The 25,199-nt window shown below is 41.5% G+C and overlaps 1 protein-coding gene across 1 annotated transcript; it reads right to left on the bottom strand.

The window, feature by feature from the left end:
• clcn1b (chloride channel, voltage-sensitive 1b) lies at positions 1 to 23,644 on the bottom strand. The gene is made up of 23 exons (XM_079227813.1): positions 23,521 to 23,644; positions 13,797 to 14,016; positions 12,502 to 12,633; positions 12,242 to 12,370; positions 11,960 to 12,093; positions 11,480 to 11,557; positions 9,510 to 9,588; positions 8,747 to 8,872; positions 7,730 to 7,814; positions 7,481 to 7,582; positions 6,931 to 7,015; positions 5,726 to 5,881; positions 5,525 to 5,594; positions 5,327 to 5,437; positions 4,522 to 4,735; positions 4,285 to 4,418; positions 3,194 to 3,375; positions 3,029 to 3,110; positions 2,851 to 2,933; positions 2,518 to 2,562; positions 2,288 to 2,392; positions 1,232 to 1,318; positions 1 to 976 (listed from the first exon to the last, which is right to left on the bottom strand). Exons 1-23 carry the CDS (start codon positions 23,569 to 23,571, stop codon positions 512 to 514), a joined length of 2,955 nt encoding a protein of 984 aa, XP_079083939.1. The 5' UTR covers positions 23,572 to 23,644; the 3' UTR covers positions 1 to 511.
• Positions 23,645 to 25,199: the final 1,555 nt, after the last annotated feature.

A 25,199-nucleotide genomic window follows, 5' to 3' on the forward strand; every position in this document is an offset into this window, starting at 1 on the left:
GCAATAATGATTAAAATATTTACCATACAGAAAATATCTGATAAATGTAAGTTATAATTTTAAATTAACCATAATCAGTAAACTTTGAATGCATGATCTATTTGACCTCTAGGTCAAATTAATTAAGTCACCATCAATATATCATTTCATTTTCATACAATTCATTGCTGTCAGTTAACGTTTGATTAAAGGAAATATGACACAGCTACATTCAAAATGTCCAAGATATGGATGGACATTGAACATTTGTGATATGTGCGACTGAACATGTTTGTCCGTCTGCAGTTCAAAAGACACAGGAAAGCCCCTGAGATTTTAAATGGTAAGAGTAGAAAAAAAATCCTGTACTACAAGTTTCAGGAGCTTCATGTGCACTAGCTCGTCCTGCTCTCTGAGAGCTGAATGTCTGAGGGTCTGCAGATGAGCCCAACTCCTCCACCCAGACAGCCGCTCTGTCTCTGGGGGGAAAAGGAGTGAAATGAAAGGAAAAATCTTTTCTCTAAAACCCAGTCTATATGGGCTCATCTGACTCCTCGCTCTCCCTGTCCTCCTGCAGGGAGGATAGTGTGAAGACAGGGCTGCTTGGTGACACAGGTGAGGCAGGAGGTGAAGGTGAGGTAGGGGAGGAGGTAGAAGGGGACGCCGGCTCCTGTGAATCACAGTCAGCTCCTCTTGTGGGCGCAGAGCTGCCACTGGTGCTCCTCACGCTGCTGGGGGAGGAGGGAGAAGTGTCACACCCGGGAGCTCCCCTGGAAGATGACGCCTTTCCTCTGGAATCCTCTTTGGACTCCTTCCTCACCAGCTCCCCCTCCCTCCTGCTCCCCTCCCCCCACAGGTCTTTGTCCCGAGTGGGGGAGGAAGGGATGGATGAGGGAGGTTGGTGCTTCTTGGTTTTCCTGCTGGCGTCTCTGAAGCTGGCCAGAGGGGGACGAAGCCTCACCCCACTGCGAGTTGAGCCCTCTATAGCTTTCTGTAACTGTGAGAGAGAAAGAGGTTGAAACATAAAGCGAAAAACCTGTGTTGAAGTGATCGCTAAAGCGAACGTCCGGGGAGATGAGTTGAAGGCAGTAGAATAAACGCATGAATCAGAGCGTAAAATATGATGCACCCAGTGACAGAACAACTGCCCACAACATGAGATCATCACAGCTCGCTGTCATACCGCATTACAGGATCAAACCAAGAGAGGCGACAAAAACATGCACATGAAGACAAAATATGACTTCTTTACCTCTTTTAGTGCCACGACACCCACCAGCTTTCCTATACTGGTGACATAGGCATGACTGAGACCCAGCAGGGAGAACAGAGTGTGGGTCTGAGTAATGAGAGAGAGGAGGACATGATCCAGTCAGTGTTAAATGTGTTTCAGCGTGACAGTGTTCTGCTTGCATGGCTGCACTGTTCATTGTAAACAATTCGTCCCGCAAGTTAAAAATTAAATAAATACAGAAATATAGCATGAAATTTAAGATTCAAAGCTTTATGGTCGTATGGACATAAATAAAACACTCCAGCAATTTAGTATCCCACCTCCATAAATTGGATGACTCACTGAAGACAGAATTTAAAAAAAGTATTTTCATAAAGACTAAATGCACTAATATCGATATCGGTCCAACGCTGATTCAAATGGCTAGATCGGGTTTCGGATACCAATAATTTAACAAATAACAAATCAGTACATTCATATCTATGTATTTATTTGTTTATTTGTTGAAGAATAAAAACAAATGAGTATAAAAGTGAAAGATAACTTGTGTTCCAAAAGAATAGTTTGCCATTTTGGGAAAACTTTTATTTTTCATTTTGCAGAGACATAGATGAGCGGATTGAGACCACTGTCACGCCTGTATGCTAAATATGAAACTACAACCAGGAGAAAGTTAGCTTAGCATAAAGACTTGAAATAGGGGAAACAGCTATCTTAAGGTACCACAAACCTATTAGCACCTCTAAACGAGGATTCAGCCCATAACAGCACTGAGGGCTGCGTTGTTGAGGTTTTTTGTTGTGAAATAATGAAATATAATCAAGCAATCAGTTGGAGTAACAAATTAAAATGTTGAAATCAGATGCCATGGCATGGCATACGTTTTTAATCACAGAAAACATTTACAACTCGTGCTTGTTTAAACTGATGTATAAGTATTTCCCAAAATAACAAACGATTTATTTAAAATATTCTGCTTTTAAATACTAAATGGTAATTGTCTGTCATATGTAATTGCATTATCACATTATTTGTACATGTAAAAACATGTCACCCAGGTGTTGCTGTGGTCACCTTGTGCAGAGACGTCCTTTCCACGAGCTGAAACGGGGAGGGGTCAATACGCATCTGCTCCATATCGATTGGTTTATCCAGCTCCTCCTCTTCCCAGGTTTTGATCTGTATCAGCCAATCACAAGGGAGAAAGATGGACTTAGAGTATACAGAGTTGTAATTATTCATTTGGATGGTTTTGGTTGTCTCATTGTTGTCTGTAGGTATGGTGAATCAATAACGTACAGTACCTCCTCTGGGGACATGCCGCCTGTCAGCGGAGGGGACGTGGCATCCTGAGCAAAGAGGGACAGATTGATGGGCAGTCAGTATGAAAAGCTACACAGATGATGATAAGGTGGTTTCATGGTATCACCCACTGTACAACATGTCAACTCCTTCATGCATGCATCATGTCATCATGAATGCCCCTCCCATTACATAAGCCAGGTTGGCTCCAGGTGCCATGTTGGATTGATAACCCCGTCTGAGCCGTCGCTGCCAACTCGACAGCAGATCAGTGATGCGCTGCTCCTTTGAGATTCAGGGGTAAAAAAATAATGAGTATGTTTGATTAATCTTACCTCAGTTTCAGTCTGGCCTGACAAAGATGTGGAGGAGAAGAGTCTCTGAAGGGCCGTCCTGACAGATGGCAGCTTGCGCTTGTCTGATGATATGGTATGGCAACACATGTCAGACAAGAGAGGAAGTGACATTTGATGGGCGAACTGGTTTTCATGTGCAGTGGAACTGCCGTGTTACCTGAACCTGTGTGGTTGATGGAGGGCTCCTGAGCTCTGGGGGATGGGATGGGCCCGTTACATTCTTCCTGTACTGGAGCCGCCTGCAGACACAACAAGGCTGGTAAATACATCTTTAAAAAAAAAAAAAAAAACTAATCAAGTTAATTTATAGGTTTTTTTCCACCTTGTCTGCGCTCTCCTCTACGCCATCCTCGTCTACAAAGGTGAAGGACTCCCAGCTGATTTTGGAGCCTTGGCCTGGTGAGATCTGACCTCTTTCAAAGACTCGCCTCTCTGGTGAGAGCCACCAGTCAAAGACAGCTTGAAGCTCCGTCCTCTCGATGGAGCCCAGAAGAATCATGGATTCTACAGAGAGAAGTGTTAAAGGAGTAGTGCAACATTTTGGGAAATACACTTATTTGCTTTCTTGTTGGGTGTTCGATGAGAAGATTGATACTATTCTGATGGCGCAATAAGAAGCTACAGACAGCAGGGTTTAGCTGAGCATAAATACCGGAAACGGCTCACTGTGTGTGTGTGTAGCGTTCCAAGACGTAAATCGAGAGGCTCGATGATGCATCGCAGATGCATCCCAGATATCAAGCATGCCAAATATCTGAACCTGTCAGGGAGTCTGCCGGGGGGCTACAGACAATGAGATGGGTTGAATGGGGGAACATGGGGGAGGGGTCACACTGCAACTGTGTGTGCTATGTGATGCATTTTGCAACAAGGTCCAAAGTCCTTGTAACCTCGAGGAAAATAGATGAATAATATTGACTTGTCTAAGCTATTCTGTGTAAACGTGAGCCAATGACAACATCAACACGCATGATGACTATGTGCATGCTATTGGTATGGTGTCACTTCTCACATGTGTTTGTGAAGAATGCAGTGTGAAAACTACATTGGATTGAAGAGTCCTGATTACAAGACAGCAAGTCGTGTAGAGTGAACAGTCCAGTTATCTGACGACTTGGAAAATTGGTAAGTTTTAACTTGGCATAAATAACAATATACCATGTTTGTTAAATCTGGACAAGAATGGAAATTAAAAAAATGACAATATGTGGTTAACAATTTTTCTATATTTTCCTGTGTGGGGCAATTTCATGGCAGAGAGCAGCGATTTCCTGGATTCCCTATCAGGGGTAATCACTGAGATTTAGTGTTGCTAAAAGATTGTGGTATGAATGAATACATTTCCCAAAATATCAAACAATTTCTTTCCACCTAAGCATCCATAGCATGGATTGTCATGATGATGCAAGTCACCTTTAGAGTCGACCAGGGGGATGGTTTTCAGAGTGGTGGTCTCTAGCAGATGGTTCAGTTCCCGATAGGTGGCTTGAGAAGATAGGAACTTAACTTTGCGCACCATGATGTCCTCCACAAAGATGTTATACTTGCTGTGGATGCAGAGATACTACAATAAACACCCGTTGTCCTACAATGACAGCTGCATGGAAAACGTAAACGCCCAAATAAGTTTTCTCCCAGTTTTAGCTTTACCTGATGTGCCCGAGGGCCAGCTCAGGCAGGTAAGGCAGCTTCTTCACCTGGATGATGGAGTCGTAGAGAGAAGGCTGCAGACCCTGGGCCACCATGTTTGCTAGGATGACAGCCACCATCATCGGCAGGATGTGCGAGATTTGACCGGTCAGCTCAAAGCAGATTACTGCCGTGGAAACCGTGTGTGTGACGGCTCCCGTCATCGCTGCCGCACCTGGTAGAGAGCAAAAGACAGGATATTTGAGAGAGAGTCATTCCTCTATTATCATTCATCCTCCATCTGATTCCTCTGTACCGGACCACATTCACTTTGGCCTTGAATGTACTTATATTATGGTAAAATAAGAAGAGTTCAACAATGCTGGGAGTCCTTGGTAGGCATCAAAGAGTAAAGTAGTAAAAATATCTATCCATCTTTATCCATCACATCCATCTATTTTACAACCTGCTTATCCTGTGGAGTCAGGGGGACTGGAGCCTGTCCATCCACATGTTTGGGTAAAAATGTACTCATAATAGCCTGAATTTAAGAAATTCAGTCACTTGCAGTGAAACACATAGAGCAGGGTTACAGCAGTGACTCAGACATTCAATAATTCCAATGACTTTAATTTGTGGAAATTCAAATGTTTTTGGGTCGAGTGAAAATGGTGAATCTGTTTCTAAACTGCTGCTACATTCACATTCTTTAACTGAAAGAAAAAAAGGCAGTAGTTCATCATATGTTCTCAAATCTGAGTCTTCTTTAAGTCTCTTCTATAAGTCCTATGGGACCCGAGCACAGCACTAGGGTTAGTAGACTGACCAATGACGGCGTAACCTCCCGGCAGGATACGGTAGACTATCCCATCAAACAGAATTCCATTTGGGAAAAGAGTGGCCATGATCTCCCCCACGAGGCGGCCGAAAGCAGCTCCTTGAGGAGAGAGAGATAAGACACGCTGGTAAAAACAAATTGAACTAAAACTCAGCAGGAGACACTCGCATTACAAAATCCTCTTACCTAATATGAACACTGGCATAAAGGCACCGGAGGGGATGGGCATCGTGGTGGAAAGTGCTGACATCCAGAACTACAACACAAAAAACGGATCAAGGACAGCTCAAGACCAGTCCCAGAGGTTTCACACACATACATATATATATATATATATATATGTTTGAATGTAGCACAAATCCTGTACACAGCAAAAGGGAGAGATACCTTCATGACGCAGAAGAGGAGGAGGATGACAAAGACGCTGACATGAGGATGAAGCCATGCAGAGGAGCGACCCAGGCCGGGCGGAACCGCAGATCCTGAGATTTTGGTCCAGGTGAAATTATCAAACAGGGAGTTGATACACTCTCTGGGCATCAGCTGCCAGACAGGACAGACGTACAGAAACAAAACGTTATCGAAACTGAACAAATGCACCGTTCAACCTCCACCAAGGCTTCATCAGGAAAAAGGCAGCCATGACAAAGTATATATGAACACAACACTTATTACATCTGGTTGATGTCATGGTTAAGTTGTCTGTCATGTACATTAGGACCCTTCAGATACCTTATCAAAAATTGGAATAGTTGCCCAAAGAAAAATAAGAGACAAGCTAGTCACAAAAAAAATAGACTGCATTTTGAATATCTATTGTAAATAAGTATACTAACTAATTAATAATATATTACAAGAGGGGTGCAGCTATGGTAGGAAACACAGCTCTATGAATTGCAATCTCATGAGCAACTGAACAGCTCAATTTAATGGTTCACATATTGAAATACATTATTTATTTAATAGTATTCAGGTTGCTTGTATTGAGTTGGTCAATTAAATACAAGAAACTCAAACTAGGCTTCTTGTAATTGAGTTGTTAATCAGACTTCTGTCAGGCTACATTTTGTCAATCACGGATTCTAAGAAAGAAATGAGAAATTGGAAACTGTCATGTTTTCTATTTGAACTGATTTTGGTGGAGAAACTAACTTTGTGAAACTAACTTTATGGTATTTAAATATCAACATATCTTTATTATTCCAAGCAGTCTTCTTTCTTGTCAAAACATGTTGACAGTACCCACAATGCAAATTGACTGAAAGTCAGAGAACTAAATTCACACTCCTTGTTTTTTCATTTTTTATTTTCAGTCTTCTAGTTTTCAGCACTAATCAAGTTTATTCACTTGAGACAATTCATCAGGCTTCCTTTAGCTCCCTATGGAGCCACAAAAGGTTTTATACAACTTGTGTATAATCGGTGGAGTTCCCCTTTAAGTAGCTCATAAAATTCACATCATTACGGCTTTTCTTTGCTTCTATATATAGCGAAACATAAGTAAACCACATACTCTAGACTCCACTGACCATAAATATTAATGAACACACATCAAAAAGAAGTTAGAGAGTGTGAGATTGAGTCAGTCTCACCTCTCCAGCCATAAACTGTCCAAATCCAGGTGGAAAGGTTAAGGTGGCGATGATCAGTGTCACTGCACCTGGATAGATCAATCGACTGGGCGTGCACACAAACACACAAACAGTCATTAACAAGAATGTATTCTTAGACAACAACAACAACAACAACATGGCAAATGAAGTGATGCTTGCAGCAGAAATAACTCAGTACGAGTGTGTAACCACCACTGGTTGTATGGCTCTCCTGGTGCTGCTGCTCTCCTCTTTCTAATGGTGGAGACTAATGTGCCCTGACTGTTGAGTCTCAGAGGATAAGTGAATCTCCACATTGAGGGAATAACTGGCTGAAAGGTTGTTAAGGCTTTGCTTCTGTCCTGCCCAGTGTTGTGAGACTGATGAGTTCGGAGAGAGAGAGCTGAGATACATTAAGAGGAATTGGATTTGAATGCACAAATGGTTTGACTTCATGGGAACATGGCCTGTGTGTGTGTGTGTGTGTGTGTGTGTGTGTGTGTGTGTGTGTGTGTGTGTGTGTGTGTGTGTGTGTGTGTTAGGATCTCACTGTTTGGTTAGGAAGCGTGTGAGCGCTGTCGGTCTCCTCATGAAGAGAACCACCTGTCTGTTCAGATAGACGAAGAACGCCCCCAAGAAACCACACGAGATCCTAAAACATGAGAACCAAACTTGTTCTTACTGCTTCTCCTGCACAACAACCATGTATGGGCACAACATTATTATAGATATGTATTTATTTCTATAAAAGTGGAGACACACAATATCATTGCACACACACATACACATTTGTATTCACCCTATTATTGCAAATGCAGGCAGCTCCTGCAGGTCAAAAGGGAAATCCATCCGGAAGTTAGTTTTGAAGAGAGCTGTGATTGTGACTGAGAGAAAAAGAAATGCAACAAAGAAAAAAAATATAAACATCAAACGAACATCTGATCTCAATCTCTCATTTCAGTGTTCAGTATCTTGAGTTTCCTTTATCATAAAATCAAAGCCAGGACATAAAGATATCATGGACTATATTGTGGGAAGAAAATACTTTTAGAAATAATATTGAATTCATAATGTCAAAACAGAGGATGTTTGGTACTTTAAACCTGCATGACTTATACAGTCTGGGGGCAGCGGATAAAAGCTGTGAACACAATATTGACATTTTGTCACCATTCAATTTGACATGTTGAACGTCCGAGGGAAATATCTGTCTCTTTAGCTGCTAAATGATCCACTAAGTTCACCAGCTATGAGCTAACTGTGTCTGTCTGCTGCTTACTGCTGAGCAGGCAGCTCACAGTGAGTTTATCAGCGTTTTCACAGATGAGAACTGTGAGTTTAGATTACATTATTTTGAAAATGAATCGCTATAATCTAAAAGATTTCCTCCATCGACATTCACCCTCTTTATAAAACTACTAAATATTAATTTAAACTGTAAGGAGATCAAATTTGACAACTGACTGAAGTTGTTTGGGAAGATGAACATTAGATGATTGTCTGGTTGAGTGAGAGTTGTGAATTAGTTTGAATATAGAGTAAGTCAGAAAATAGTCTTATAAATTGTAATACATTGTAAGCATTCAACTCTATGGTGCTGGTGGATTGTGAATAAACCGTATAGGCGAAGAATTAAGCAGACTTAAACATTAAGCAAATATTACTTAGCTGTCATATTCAGCTACTTTTCATAAAATGCCAGTTCAGCAGTCTTTTACAGCAGTGTGTGTGTGTGTGTGTATGTGTGTGTGTGTGTGTGTGTGTGTGTGTGTGTGTGTGTGTGTGTGTGTGTGTGTGTGTGTGTTCTGTTTCTCACCAGCATCCTTGTTCCAAACAGAGAGCACCCTGAATATGAAGGCGCTGAATGTGGCGGCAAAATATCCCCGCCAGTAATTCCTCACCGCAAAGTAGGTAGACGTGACCTCAATACTGAACAACACCCCTGGTGGTGGTGAGGAGAGAGAGAGAGAGAGAGAGAGAGAGAGAGAGAGAGAGAGAGAGAGAGGAGGGATTCAAAGGGGAGAAGGAAACAAGAGAAACAGGGAGGGGAAGGGGAAGAGGGAGGGAGAGAGAGAGAGAGAGAGAAAGAAAGAAAGAAAGATGACATGAGTTAAATAAGGAAAATGAGTCCAAAAAGACTTGATGCTGAGGGTGTAATTATACACAACAGGAAAACCACAGGGAGTGAGTACACACTGTAACAGAACCAAATACACACACATCAGTCACAGACATCAGTCACACACACACACACACACACACACACACACACACACACACACACACACAATGATGGAACTGGAACATGTGTGGTATTATTGATTTAAAACATTACTTAAAAGATTAATCTAAAAATTGTCTTTTTCACCCAACCCGTTATAATTGTCCTATTATAGAAGTGAAATACACCTGTTAGGCATTAATATAAGCTGCTCCGTCTAGGGTTGGTTATTGTTCTGTAAGCATTGACTCATTTCAGTTGATTCTCAAAAAGAACAGTCTCTGTACAGTATCCAGTACAAGGAGATGTTTGATGCAGGGGTTTTGTTGTATGAGGCCGTGTGCAAGTTGTACAGTACCTCCAAGTGGAGTGCCGAAGCAGCATCCTACACCCACGGCACAGCCAACAGTCAGCATATCTGTGTAACCATAAGGGTTCTACTGACACAGAAAACAGAGAGGGAGAGGGAAAAACAAGGAGGGAAATAAAGAGTTGAGAGAGACAATGAGCAATGAAAGGCGTGAGATGAGAGTGTAGACAGAAAGACAGGGGAGTGAGTTGGAGATAGAGAGAATAAACGATCAAGGTGGAGGGACAGGACAGGGATCCACAGGGGGGGGGATTGACAGAAAGGAAGCAAAATGGAATAAAGTGAATAAATATTGCTCACTTAAGCGTGATTTCTTTTTTTTTTTTAGTTATAAAGAAAAAAAAGCACATCAAGAGAATATAAAGCAGAAATACACACGGCAAGCAGAGAAATCAAGACTTAGAGGGAACAATTAAGCAATCAGGAAACAAACGGGTCACATCGTCCTTAAAAACAAATCCCTGCAACTGATTGCAGACCGAAAATTAGCAGTCATTAAATATTTCCTTTAATTGTTTAGACGTTCTGTGGAACTTTCAAAAATCACAATTTGAGTAAGAGAGAATTTAATGTATGATATTTTTGCTTAATATGTATTTATATTTTATTATTTACCACAAAGGGGTTGGGATGCAGAAAAGGTCTTATAGCAATAATAAATGTATAATTCAAGGCTCATGTGTTGCTGGCAGGGGGGAGGGGGGAAGTGAGGGTGGGGGGGGGGGGCACTTGCCTCCCACGGGGGCCGCAAAACACGTGGCCACTCCCACGGCACTCGCACACACCAACAGGTCCTGGTTATGGGTGCCACTCTGGGGTTAAGGGTCACAGACGAGCAGGGATGAATGGGAAAGCGGGGGGGGGATGAGGAGATAGAGAGAGCAGGGGAAGAGGGAGACAGGGATATGGGAGGTCACTGTTAATACACATGCCAGACATTACTATCACACTATTAATACAGTGAGACGCAAACACAGACGAGGTGCGAGGGGGCGAGCCAAAACATAGACACAAGAGAAACAGGGAGGGGAGGGCGCGAGCCGGGTGGGAGAGAGACAGATGGGAGAGGACAACAGTCACAGGGTTCCCACTTTCTCGTCAATATCATCATATTCAGGGACCTTTCAATGAACTTCATGGACTCAAAACTGGCGAACGTGAAGACTGTAGAGGCCTTGTTTATATATATAAAAGTCTTTAAAAAAGTGGAACAGAAAAACTATGTAAAATATTTCCAAAGTCATTCAACCATTTTCAAAACAAGAGTCTGCATAGACGCTGATAGTGATGTGCAAGTCATGAGTAACTCGTTTGAAACAACTCAACTAATTTAGGAGTCAGGAGTCCTCATCTCCAATAACATGTTCACTTACTCTCCCCTCCTACCTGTTGCTATAAACTCGCCCTGTTGTGAGAAAAGCAATAACATACTACTGCTAGTTCATTACTAATCATGAAATCAACTAGTCTGATTTATTTTCTTTACCTCAGAGTTGGTTTCAGTTGTTTAATGCTCCAGTGTGTGTTGGTCAACTGGTCTAGTTTGTTACTGCTGGAGTTCAAAGCTCCGCTAACTTTAGCTGCTAGGTGACTGAGTCGGTGACTCAAGTGACTTGAAAACTCTCATTGGTGAGTGACCCGTACAAACTTGAGTCAGTAAGAAGAGTCACGCCAACCATCTCTTCTCTGTGAGGCAGTACAGAGGCACATTGATGCTTTGAACTAAATGCTAACATCAGAACGACAGTCCATCCAACAGCTGAGATATTTCAACCGACTAACAGACTTCATCAACCCTTGAGCTTGGTCATAAAAATTAAGAATTTAAGGGCCAGTGGGAACCCTGTAATTACACAAAAGACATCAACAAAGCAAGTTATGATGGAAAAACTACATTTCACACCTTTATTAAGTGCATTAACTGTGGTCAGCAAGTTTTGGTCAGGGCCTCGGCTTACCTCATAGACTCCAGAGAAGATGGACATGAATTGACTCAGCACTGCGGCACAGATACTGGCGATGTGGACGAATGGACCCTGAGGGTGATACGGCATGACACAGATGAGTGACACGTTATGCTACATCCACAGACACTGACTATTGTCTGTAAAACATGGAGTCTAAACTGGGACATGTTGTATCAGAACAGATACATCACAGTATAATTGCTGCATGTGACAGTTACTCTGCTATGAAATGGGGGAAATGGATGTGCTCCTTTGCTGAGAAATAATTTGCTTCAATCCCGTGAGAGGAGGGAGAGAAGGAGAAGAAAAACAGGACAGAAGATGATTTATTACACTCCGAGCTTGGAGAAAGAGCAGATAGAGGGATGCAGAAAGAAAAACAGAGATGAAGGGGGTTGATGTTAATGATGCTGGCTCAATGAATAATGATAAATACGGAGAAAATCAGATATAAAAAGGGGGGTTGTTTACCTCTTTGCCTACTGGCATCCCACTGCCTAAGCCAGCAGTCAGCCCGACGACTTTAGCTACGAAGGCTTTGAGGGTCAGATACTCCTTCAGCACTACACCTCTCAGGATGGTTTTCAGCTCAGGAATGCCAGAACCTGTAAAAAAAAAGAGAGAAAGATGGAGAAGTAGACTAAAGAAAGAGTGTCACTCTCCTACAACAGGAAAACAATCAAAAGGAGAAGAGAGGAAATAAACAGGTGCTGGGAGAGGATAAGAGAGGCTGCCAGGTGATGGAGAGCTTACCGATGGCCTGTGGGGAGACCAGGTTACAGAAGAGCGAGGCGAACATGACGAGGATCATGGGATAGGTAACCCAGGCCAGGTACTGAAGTGGCACATTTCCCTTTAGCTCCACGTGCATCCACTTATATGCTGAAAGACAGAAAGACAACAGAGACAGAAAGAGAAAACACATGAGTACAAATGGAATAATTGCAGACAAAGTATTGTGTTATTAAACTGCAGATTGACAGGAATCAGGTCTCTGGCTTTGGCCGGTGCACCTTGCAGGCTCTTGGCGCTGGCGTAGTCCATACTCCAGCTGACCAGAGCCATAGTCAGTCCCAGAAGAACCAGAAATATCCAGTCCTCCCCCAACTTGGTCACTATGTACCGCCGCACACGAGCAAAACAATCTGGGACAGAAAGAGCAAATGGATGATTCACCTCGAATCCCTTTATCTTGATTAAATTACTGACAATTAGTTATCGTATCATTATGGCTTGAGTGATGATGCGATAGCTCATCATAACATGTAATGTCAACATTCAGTGATCTCCATAGATTTTTTGCTTTTTTGACATTTACAAATGAATGTGTGTGCATTTCCTGTAAAAAAAAATACATAAAACATACATAAGAACTTAAAACACAAAAATCACTGGCTAGTTCACTGATAGTGGAACGAGATGAACTATTGAATCAGAAAGCCACATTGAGATTGATACCTAAGTACTGAAAAAAATAAACTGAAAAGTAACTTTAGTTGTCAAAAAACAGAAAGTGAAAATGCAAATTACTTCCTGTTGAAATGTCATTGCGTGGCAGAATAAACTAACAAGAAAAAACTACTCATGTAAAGCACAAGTACCTTAAATATGTATTTAACTACAGTAATTGAGTAAATATAATATTACATTCATGCACTGGACTGAGTCATGTCCACTGCTTTTGTTTCTACTCGCTCTACAATCAAAATGCATGCTGGGATTTGATAAGCAGACTTCATTATGTTTTAGACACATTCAAATATTTTTTTTAGAATTGAAATGTAATCCTTCAGGATGGAGAAAGTTGTAAAACAGCATTTAGAGCGGCATGTTGGGGAATGAAATGTCCAGAACATATATTTCAACATGTGAATGATGAATACAAAATGGAAGATCCAAATAACACCTTTTAGATCATTTGTTTTTTAAAGTATGGGTGGGATTTCAAAATATGTCAAAAATCTTGTCTGACTGCCTGATGATCTGTGTGGCAGCCTAATTAAACTGTAAAAGTGCATCATATTTTATGAACTCAAGGAAAATCCTTATGTGCAAAGAACCAGCAACTGAAGCTATCAGATAAATACTGCTCTCTCTAGAATATAATGTCATAAAAGATTAAAGTTTCAAGTGAGCAGCCAGTACCAACATTTTTTTATAAATAGCATTTTACTGATTTCAGCTTGTTTCCTGGTTATTACATAAGGTTGGCACCATGGAAACGATTACCACAGTTTGCCTCTTTACAGAAAACCTAAAGCGTTTGAATGAGTGTGTTTGAACAGAATAACTCATTCTTGAGGGTCACCTTGGCATTTTGAGTAAGGACGAGGCTTTTTGGTAGTGGAGGCGTGGCTGTGATACGACTCCAGGGACACAGGGTGATGAGGATGATGATGTCGCCGCCCGTGCCCTGTTCGGCCGGCGGGGTTCTCCCCCGCCTGTCTCCTACATTGTCTCTCTGTCAGCAGACGGGCAGCCTCCCGTCTGGCAAAGCTTCCTAGCTGCTCCCTGTACTCACCGTACAGCTGAAACAAGGGGGACACCGACAATCACGACATGATGCATATACAGCAGAAATATATCACGTGTCTCAGGATTGCCGAGAAGGAAAACAAAATGACATAAGAGAGGAGGGGGAGAAGGGAAACGAAGAGTTAGGAGAAGGAGAAATACCTCTGAAAACTGAGACTTGGGAGAAGGATAAAACTAGATCCAGTGTGAAGAGTCTTGAGATAACGAGAAAGAGATGGGGAATGTGCGGCGTGTGTGTAAGGGATACACACCAACTTGAATACCCTGGCTGACAAAAATAGACAAAACGGGCATAGAGATCGGAAAAACCCCTCCCTGAGAGGAGGCAGGGGCTGGACAGGAGCCAGAGGAAGAGCCCCTGGAAGAGAGGACATTCCACATCTTCCCCTACGCTTAACACCTATAACCACACACACAACCACACACAATGACGCACACAACCACACACACAACCACACACACATGGTCAGAAAATAGGGCACCTTGTAAACCACAGAAGCTGTAAAATACTGCAGATCCAGGTGCAGCTAAGGTGTGGAACTGAAACCTATAGATCACATGCATCCCACCGCACAGCAGAGCAAGAAGCTAAATCATAAGGAGGGCTGGCTGCCACACATTACTGTCTCATGTTCACACAGGAAAGGAGAGCTGGCGCATCCAACCAGAAGGCCAAGGACCAGAGGACCGACACGAAAGCTCAGCTGGCTGCTCATAATCCAGCAATAATAAAATCAAGGTGCAACAAAAATCTACAATCTCTGAACTGAAAATATTCACATAAGTACAACATGACACAGAGAAGTTATTGCAAACTTTCTTTTGTTGAGATGTTCTGCACAAAACCTGCTTTTCACAAGCAGTCCCCTATAAGACATGAGTCACTAGAACCACATGACCAAGTGGCGGATATAGTAGTTTATAATTAATACACCACATAGCAGGTGGCCAGCTGTTACACTGTTAAAGGCTTTTGAAAATATTTGATGTCCCTAAAGTTATTTTAGACCTCACTACAAACCACAAACTGTTATTCATGCATGATTGACTTATATAATAATGGGGTTTGCTACTAAGAGCGTGGAAGAGTTTAGATCACACAGTGAAGCATGTAAAGTCAGTTAAGGATCTTTTTTTGGGATAGAAAACTAATTACTTGCACAAATGTGTTCACCGCTATGGTGGAATGTGTTATTCCTTACAAACTAAATTAATAATTTACTAAAAAGGTTACAAAAATCAGTTTACCGTGTGTAAAGGCAAAGAAAGTGTAATAATATAACACAGTTTCAATCTCTTATTATGATTGCTTTATACAATACTGGATCCATTTAAATTGAATGTCACACAAAACAACAAACCCAGACTAAAGTTTACAATAAATAATTTATCCAGGAATTAAGTTCCATTTTGTTGGTCCACACAATTTGAGTAAACTTTATAGCAAAACAACACTACAATTAATATACTGTATAGCCTTTAGCGGTTAATATTCTTAAAATATACATCTATTCTGCTCTAATCTGAGCAAAGAATCCTTTAACACAACTTTAAAGTAAATTAACACATGTAAACGGATCCACTGAAGGAGCTTGTGATTCAAGAGAAATGACAGGAGACCACTGGACTGTGTCATTAACTCCGTAAGAGAATAATAAAAATCCCCGTCCACCATCTGACCAGATGAAGCCTTTGGTCTTCAGGTCTTTACCTGTTCCTCATCAGTTGTCTTTAGCATGATGCGGTAGCAGCTCTGCTCCTGTTCTGCCGGCTGTCCTGCAGGGCAGACGACCTCAGCACCACCAGTCTACACATTAACACCAAAGCACTAATCCATCACATCATCAAACAGGCGCTGGCACCAGGCTCCTCCAAAACCAGGGACGGGAGCAACAGGAACCTGTGCACTGCTCCCATTTGTCCCTTAAACATTTGACTTCCCATGATACCACAATGTTATAGCTTTACATTAAAGCTAATTATTGTTTCAACCAACTGTATTCTCTAATATACTACTGAAGAGCATCTCATGTGGTTTTGTTTTTGCATTAATTGAACTGATTGTAGACATAGATCTTGCCACACATATATATATATATATATATATATGAATGTATATGTATGTATATATATACATACATATACATACATATATATATATATATATATATGGCAAGAGTATAGCATTGATTATAGAATTTAGTTTGAACATATTGTCTTCATTTTATTTTATAATAAATATTTCTTTGTAATCAAAACACATTAACTAGCTAACTAACAACTGAAATACAAATTACAAAACCTATTCACAAAATGCTTACCATTACGATCATTAGTTTTTTGTAGTGCATTAATTGAGTATATATATATATATATACACACACACACACACACACATATATACAGACAAACATACACATAAATTAAATGTGTAATGATTTGCTGAAAATTAACAGCCCGCTATTGTAATAATCTATTAATAATTTACATCAAATTATCAAGAAAATATGCCAAAGATTTAATAACTCCAGTTTCTAAAATGTGAGGATTAATTTGTATCTTTTGCACTTGCAATTTCTTGCAACAATCAAACTAAGCTGCGGCCCTGAATTGTCGAAAAGGAAATAAATCAGAACGAGGGAGACCAAAACAGACAGATGGCTGACCGCGTGAGAGAGACATTGAAAGCGTGATTGATTCATGTTCGATGACTTTTCTGCCTCCATCGCTCAACCTCGTGTTTACATTCATGTCGCCGTGCGACCTTGTCCATCCAGTGACATCAGTAACCAACATTTCCCACCGTCCTCGCATATTCTTTTTACATCTTTGCTGCCGCTGTTTGACGCTTCATTGTGGAATGACCTTCCCACTCAAGAGTCAAGTCCAACAGAGGCTCTATCACACTCTCCCTACTCCTCTTCCTCCTCTAGTCACACCAATTTACTCTCAGCAAGATTTCCCACTTACTCCCCCGTAGTTCTTATTTTCCCTCACTTTTTAGTCTCTATGGACACATGAAAGTATTCAGGCGTTACTGTACAGCTCTGACACCCCTTAATATGAGTTTCTTGTGCTCTACTGTAAGAGCTCAAGCTTTAATGTTGTTCTTACTGCAAGTCTCTCGGGATGAAGAAAATGGAGAAATGTAAAACATTCCTCCGTTGGCTTTGTTAGGAACACAAAGCCCGTCTTAGATTATGCTTGTGGCGCCGTCAAGAGCTTTGAATTCATTTATGGATCTGCCCTTCATGAGCTGGTTTCAACGAGGTAATGCTACTGTAAAACACAAGTACTTCAAGAGGCTCTTCAAGTGCAAACAAAAACAGAGAGGGACTAGTACGGGAAGAGGGGGAGAGGAGAGGGAGAGAGAGAGCTTCAGTTAGTGAGAGCTGCTAATAGATGCCGAGGTTGAAGGGCAGTGTGACATTGAGAGTTAATTAAAAAAATAATCGCACATTCCTGCGTCCCTCACGAGAGAGTCAGTATTGAATATTCATAAATATCTGTGTGTGTTGGTGCAGGTTCTTAAGCATACTCAGTTTGTATTTGTGTGTTTATGAGTGAGCTAAATTAATGTTTGTGTGTGAGTGTCTGTGTGTGGCAAAGCCTTACAACAATATAGCCCTGTTCCACAGCACAAAGTTAATGATAAAATCTGACCTGCTCATGGACAGATAGATCAGGAGATTACACCCCCCCCCCAACACACGCGCACGCGCGCACGCACACACGCACACCCTCTCTCCCACACAACACACACTCCACAATCACATGTCTCCATATGCATACACTAATTAACCAGCACAATAACATTTGCATGGCTCATCCCAACACTGTTCAAGCTGTCATGTTCTAATTGCAGCATGTTGGCGAGGCCAAAAGAGAAAAATAAACCAAACTGCAAAATGTGTTATGTATGAGCCCACAGTTCATATTTACACCAAGTAATCCAGTGGAAAAACACAACTGGGGAGGTACTTTTACTCTGAAAAGCTGGTTTATAAGTAATCTCACATCAGGAAATTTAAAATTGAAATTCAATAAAACAAATAAGAGACGGAACAAAAGTGTGTTTCCTCTACCTTCTTATCCAATGTATAAATCCATCTGTCCTTGCAAAAGATTTTCCAACTTTAAAAAAACACGTCAATATTCAAGATGATACACCTTACCAGAAATTGATCAACATTCAGAACGGTTTCAAAAGTATTGATCCGCTCCCTCATCTTTTCAGCCGCTCCTCCCGCAGGTTGCTGCTCACTTTCTTTTGCGTCCTTAATATACTGCACCTCCCTCTCTGGATATCTTTGCCTTACATCTGACATTTCCCGTCTTTATGACGGAGACTGTACCTGCTACCTGCCTCAGTACAGTATGGAGGCCAGTGACTGACAGGTATGGCCAATGCAGCACACACACATTCGGAGAGAGTGGAGAAAGCCGTAGAGGTTAATACAAACACTTGAGGCCTGACAATACATTTTCAGCAGCTTTTAATTTAGAGGGGTATATTGTCAGTCAGGCGGCCGGTTCAGCAGATTCCTTCAGCCGGATCATAAATGATACGAGGCAGGAAGGACACAAGCTTAAGTTATGAAAATAATACCTGCTGACTGAGTGGAGCCCTTAACATTATTAAAATTGTGTGGGATAGGGTGGATAATGATGCACTGTACTAGAGTACACCATACTTTAGTAAAGGGGACAATGTTGGCAGTGATTGCTCAAATTTGGTTATTAAAGAGTTCAAGTTGTGCCACAAATATATGTTGAGTCAAGATACTTTACAGTTGAACAATATATTTCACTGTGAAAGACAATATATTTTAGTCATTAAACTTACTTGAAAGACAATTCATTAGCCTTGAACTAAGAAAAACAAGGTCCAAAATACATAAAAATGCAGCTTATAAAACACATATATGCCAATAGAGACAAATATTGATTTACTTTGGATAAGCCGGTTTCAGCTGGTACAATCGGCTCTATTCTTAACCTTTATTAAGTCAACGTCTCCAACTGTGGGACCTAAAATGGGTCACCGACTGTTCTGTTGTGACCCAGTAGTTCTCACGTGGTTTCTGGGTCTTTGTGGACCAGACTGCTCTTGGTGTTTGCATCTTACTCTCGAAAAACATGAGAGCTCAGAGTTTATTTGACTGTAGTGTTTTGTTTAAAAACCAATCCCCTAGAATCCCATAGACTGATATTTACACATCTGAACACAATCTCACATGTGTAGCCTTTATATATTCCTAGTGGTTGCAGAGATACACCATTTTTAGTTTGGGTATGCAATTTTTGAGGAAAGGGCCTACAAATAGGTTGTTTTTTAGAAGATAAAGTCTGCTTGTATTGATTAAGGAATTGATTACTTTAACACCTGCAACTACCATTGGCCCGGAGTGTGGTTTCTAACTGTGGGTTTCAAGCTGTCAGGTAAATTGTTTGCAAACATGTCTGACTTTGCCAGCAATAAACTGGCTTCTGTACAGGAAGTTTACCTGTCTTCTACCTGATGCATGATGGGATAGACTCCTCGTACTTATTAATGACCTGAGCAGGTAGAAGACGGATGGATGGAAGCAGCTTTCAGTTTCTTTGCAGCTCCTAAGTGGAACAGACCTGATTTAAAATAATCCAGGTACATAACTTTTCTCCTTCTTACAGCCTTCCTATAACATAAAGGGCCGCTCTGTTCCATTTCAGTGTCCCACTAAACAACGCCTGTGAGCCGATATGCACAAAGCCAGGGCCTTGAAACCGGCAGAGCAAAGTGGAATGCAGTCATCATTATTGTTATGCCATCAGGGCACTCTAAGTATCATCAGTTTTTAATTATTACATTATTCTTATTTGGCTCCAACATTATATTTTCTTTTCACATTTACAATCCAATCTGAATTTCAATACAACAAAAAAATATGTTGCAGTAATTTTTCAACCAAATTGAACACATTTATATAAGCTGAATTAAATACTTAAAGCTCTGTTCAATCTCAATTAAGTAAAAATAGATACATTTGCAGTTTTTAATGGACAGAAACAGATTTAAGAGCCAGAAAAACACATTTAGAGACACCACAACTAACTAATTGCACTTCTCTTTTCTCAAAGGTTTTTGAAGGCAAATAAAATCCTCATCAATTGTAAATGTATGTCCTAATATCACCGTAGCATTGAGGTGCTTTCAGGGAATGAAACCGTGATTTAAATTCAGAAAATTTTTTGGGTTTGTTTTTCCAAATTGCACAAATCTGTAAGGTACAAATACACATTAGAAATCAGATTTGTCTTTCCTTCGATGCCACAAACAGACTTTCTTGTACTTTCTTCTCCGCCTCACCTACGACTGCACCCTTGTTTGCGCCCGTTCACCTTTCTCCCTCACTCTTCCCCCTGAAACTTCCCCTCTCACCACCCCTTGTCCCCATCCATCCAACCCCCACCCCTGAGGTGAAACCTTACTCGTGGATAAATTTAGCAGCACCGTGACCCAATGTTCACTGACACACCTCTCCCTCTCTCACGCTGGTTGTCTCTCTCAACCCATCTGTAGCAGGAGGCCTGCCGTTCAGACGGATGGCGAGCTTTAACCTGTACACAACAACGACGGCACCTTATTGACACCGTTTCACCACGTTAACATGTCGTTTCATCTCTTAACTACCGATGGGACTTGTCTACAAATAGTTTGATTATTACATTCGAGCCACCACTGTAATTGAAAAGACACATAAAGTGACCGCGATATCATATTAGATTTAATGGCTTAATCGTCTACATCACAGTCATTCCAGTCTGCGAGACATTTGGCAGGTGAACATTATCCCTTTTAGTAGCCTGTAACATTTGAGACTTATGAGATCTATTTCTCTGCGGTTGACATTCTCACAGATTGAGACCCATCGCCTCACACAACCTCATTTTTAACCACATCCTTTATTCATTTATCCTAAAATGTAACACACAACCAGAATATCAAAGCAAGCACATACACACACACACACACACACACACACACACACACACACACACACACACAACACACACACACACTTGTTCTCACCACCCTGATGGAGTGAGTCTGTCAGAGTGGCACAAGTCAAAAGAGGGTGCTTCCTCTTTATTAAGGTCAAGGGTCGGCAACAGCTGTAGGAGTTGGAAGTAATTAACACAACTTTAAAAACACAGCAAGAAATAATTTTTTGCTTTGCTGGTGAAAGGATGTCTTGGTTGAAGCTGGTCTAACACCTTGTTACGTATTTTTCTATAACGCTTTATTTTACGAGTTCGGAATTTCCAGACTTTAAAGAAATCATTTAAAAAAAGTTTCCTGGAAAGGATGAATAGATATTATTTGAACACACTGTCAACAGCAAGTTTGTGGCTAGTTAGAAGCTAGACAAAAGCTGTTGCACCTCTGTACCAGGTGTGAGGGTAGATAACATAACATTTTGACTAAATGAAGGCAGCGTTACATTGGTACACTTCAAATTTAATGATTACAATTACCGGCGTAACCGTCTTTTAGTCGGTGCACAGCAGGTCCGACAGACAAAAAACTATTCAACACAGATAGAGAATGAAGATTTGGGCTAATCAGGATTACAAAATGTCAACTAGTCCTCCTTTACATTCTCTTTGAGCGTTTATAGCCTAGTTAGCCTAACATAATTGTAAGTATCATAAACTTGGGTTTGTCACAGAGCTTATTTTCTGCAATAATCCAAAATTCAAATGGAGCTTTTTGTTGAGGGAAGGCGCTAACCTCTGGGGTTGGCCTACAAAAACACATCATGCCTGCAGTGGATTTCCTATTTTCTCTATAATTAGTAAGAAATTAAATGGATTTTTCCTGGAGACTATCTCGAAAATGATGAGGATATTATAGGCCTGCAAAAAAAGGAAGCATGAAGTGTTTTTATAATTTTTTCATTTATGTATTTATACAAGCACATGCAATTGTGCAATCCATATAATTACATTAAAAGCTAAAACCTTAAAGGACTTCCTTTTAGTTTCAATCTAAAACACCTTCAACATAACCCCGTTTTAAACTGCACACACACTGGGAACAATGAAAACAGACGTCTATTGTAACCTCACAGCACCAGTGTGCATCTGTGAAGACTTAGCCGGCTAAACCCCAATCTGAAAATATACTCAGCTATATCCTGCTGCTTATCAATAAATACATCATATTTACATGATCTATTACCAGCTCTACGTATAAACTCCTCCAATTCTTCAAGGCTCTAATTTCCACTCCTCTCTCTCTTTATCGCACACACACACACACACAAGACGCCATCATAGCTTTCACACCTAAGAGATGTGACTTCTCGGTGTGACATTAAGCCTGTAGAACGTGTAATTAAATGAGATTTCTTATTTATATCCGACCTGATGGCCCTAGTGGGGCCTCACAAGAGAATTAGACGTTTGCTTTGGGAAATCGTCCATCGTCTCATAGGAGAAGGAAAAGAGGAGCGACACTTTGCTCCAACACATGAAAACACACTCCAGCTGCTCTAACCTCAGATGCTCATCTATCTGTCGTTCTATCGACTTCTATTTCACATTCAACTCTGCAGAAAACGACCTTTAAAATCAACGGACAACAACACAATGCTTCAAATCAATTGCTGAAAAAGATCCCATGCTGTGAGTCGTTTATGTCCACAGGTGTGATTGGATGAAAGAAAGTCAATGCAAGACATGATGCTCATGGGAGCAATGGCCTTCATTCTGGGCAAGCATTTAAACAGATGAACCAGAGGATATAGTGACAGGACTTCATCTGAACATGTACATCTAACCTGTGTGCTCAGGTTTCCTGTATATAGGTATTTATATCCACCAACATAGGAAAACAGCGATGACTTTGTAAGGCTGCAACTTGAGGAGGCAAACGGTTAGAAGGTAGACAGAGTCACCAAGAAGAAAGGAAGGAATCTTGGCAATACAAAAAGAAAAAAATGTGATATCAAAATGAATATTAAAATCCGTTCCGTTTATCACCTTCACTCAGTGTTTCGTAGCGTGGGAGGTAAACGCCAGCAGAGACTGAATGTGTTTGAGGGCTGTACAAATAAAGTTGACATTAATTTGCATAAATGTTGTTCAAGAAACAAAGAAAACGTAGGAGGAGGAAACAGTTGAGAAGTATTGATTCAAGAGAAGTCTACGCAACGTAGAAGAGAAGCACTAAGGACAAAACGGAGCTCTGCTGGTGGACAAGAAAGGATTCAGCATGCAGAAGAAAACAAAAGAGCAAGAGTTAGTTGTTTCAGAAAAGTATTGAAAAGGTAGGCGAGAAATAATCAGAGACAGTGAGTGAGGAACAGCAAAGGATGGCCGGAAAAGACGAGGTGACAGGTGGGTAGATGGAGAGATGAGGGAGAAGCAGGTGGAGGGGGATGAAACGAGGGGAAAGCAAAATACATTTCAAAAGACAGAAGAAAGGTTAAAGAAGATTTGTAAAGACCTACCAGGGTCTGCTGGTATCTCAGAGCCTTTCTTTGCGACGCATCTGCAGCCATTGACACGCTGTCACTGATCCAAAAATAACCTCGCTGGACACCCCAGCATTTCCAATGGCTTGGGCAACACCATACATACACACACACACACTTTCTCGCTCTTATATAAATATATATTTATATATGTACACACTTTACACCAGTTCAAATAAACACACAAACATCTTCTAAAGTTCCTCACTCTCCTATAAACTCATTCTCAAACATACTCGTCAGAAAAAAAAGCAGGTGACGTCCTTCCCTTCCCGAACGCGTTCTTCTCCTCACCAGATGATCCAGAGGCTGCAAGCCGTCCGGCTCCACTGCGGATCTGACCGACACACGGACAGAAATCAGAGCAAAGCCATCTGATGAGGCAGTGAAGGACGCAGCGCTTTCCTTTATTAGAACTGCAGACACCTAATAAACACACACACAACTTGTTGCCCTTAGCAGCAACCTCTCTGCCAGCCGGCCATTAGGTGTGTGTGTGTGTGTGTTTTGATGGACTGTTCTTGTTTGGACAGGGGTGGTGGGGGTTGAGGGGCACCCTCCCGCCCCCCATAGGGCTGCCCCTGCAACGTGAGCAGGAAAGTGCACACGACACCGTTATGACAGCTCGCACCTAATCATCCAATGATGCAAGACAATCCCCCGGACACCTCGCATGCTACAGCAGTCCTCCTGTGGGAGAAAATAAAAGCACCCCGGATATGCCCTCTCACTGTAAAATACACTCCCCCTAAATGCTTGCAGGACCCTCTGGGGAGCTCGGTAAAGTGATCTCAATATTGCTTAACCTTTCCAGTAGGTTCAGATATCTAGAGGAGCCGATCCAGCAAGGTAGCGAAGCGCTTAGGTTTCACTAAAAGCTGAAAAGCCCACGGGCCTTTGGGGTAGACCATCACTGCTCCACATCCCAGGGAGACAACATCTCACTCAGACAAGTTAATCTTAACCAACTCGTCCTCTGGTTCCTCCACTCAGGCTCATGAGTCAGGCGGCCATTATGACCACCACAAAGACACACAGACACACACAGATCCCCCTTAACCCCGTCCTGCTTTGTGGTCTACACGCCAGCACATGACAGCCTAATCTCACAGCTACACCGGAGGCCAGTGAGAAATGTGTTACTCTGTGTGTGTGTGTGTGTGTGTCAAGGGAGAATGACTGTGGACAGCTGGCTGGGCCTCTATCTGATACACTCAGAACATTATCACTGGGTGGCGGGCAGTGGGAGAGGTACATACGTCCCAGTCACAGCATGGAGAGACCTGAGCACAGCAGAATAGGTTATACTATACCTGAGAACGGAGAGAACAGGCTGTATGCCGGGAATAACACACACTAACACAGCAACAAGGAGAATGAAAGGAAATGGAGCATGCAAAAGGTGTACATTCATGCAGAGTACAGGATTGAGCTTGAACAAAACATATGCACAAAGAAAACGCAGATACACATGCAGCTGTAAGAAAAAAACAATAACAGTTTGTCTTGTTTAAAAACCAGAGCCAGTTTATTGTATAGAACATTTGGCAGTCATTGGTGTTGACGGAAACAAAATATCTCCCGTCCCCCTCAACCTTGCACCTCAGCTAAGCTTGGCAGCCAATATCAACCTTAAAAATGTTTCCCCCTTCAGG

This window comes from Taurulus bubalis (genome assembly GCF_910589615.1).
Source record: "Taurulus bubalis genome assembly, chromosome: 12".
Lineage (NCBI taxonomy): Eukaryota > Metazoa > Chordata > Actinopteri > Perciformes > Cottidae > Taurulus > Taurulus bubalis.

Coding starts and splice junctions, on each gene's coding strand:
- clcn1b (XM_079227813.1), bottom strand. CDS start 23,571: ATGGCTGCAGATGCGTCGCAAAGAAAGGCTCTGAGATACCAGCAGACC. Junction 12,634..13,796: donor TCCTTACTCAAAATGCCAAG/GTGACCCTCAAG, acceptor TTTCTGTCCCAG/ATTGTTTTGCTCGTGTGCGG. Junction 12,371..12,501: donor CAGCGCCAAGAGCCTGCAAG/GTGCACCGGCCA, acceptor TCTGTCTTTCAG/CATATAAGTGGATGCACGTG.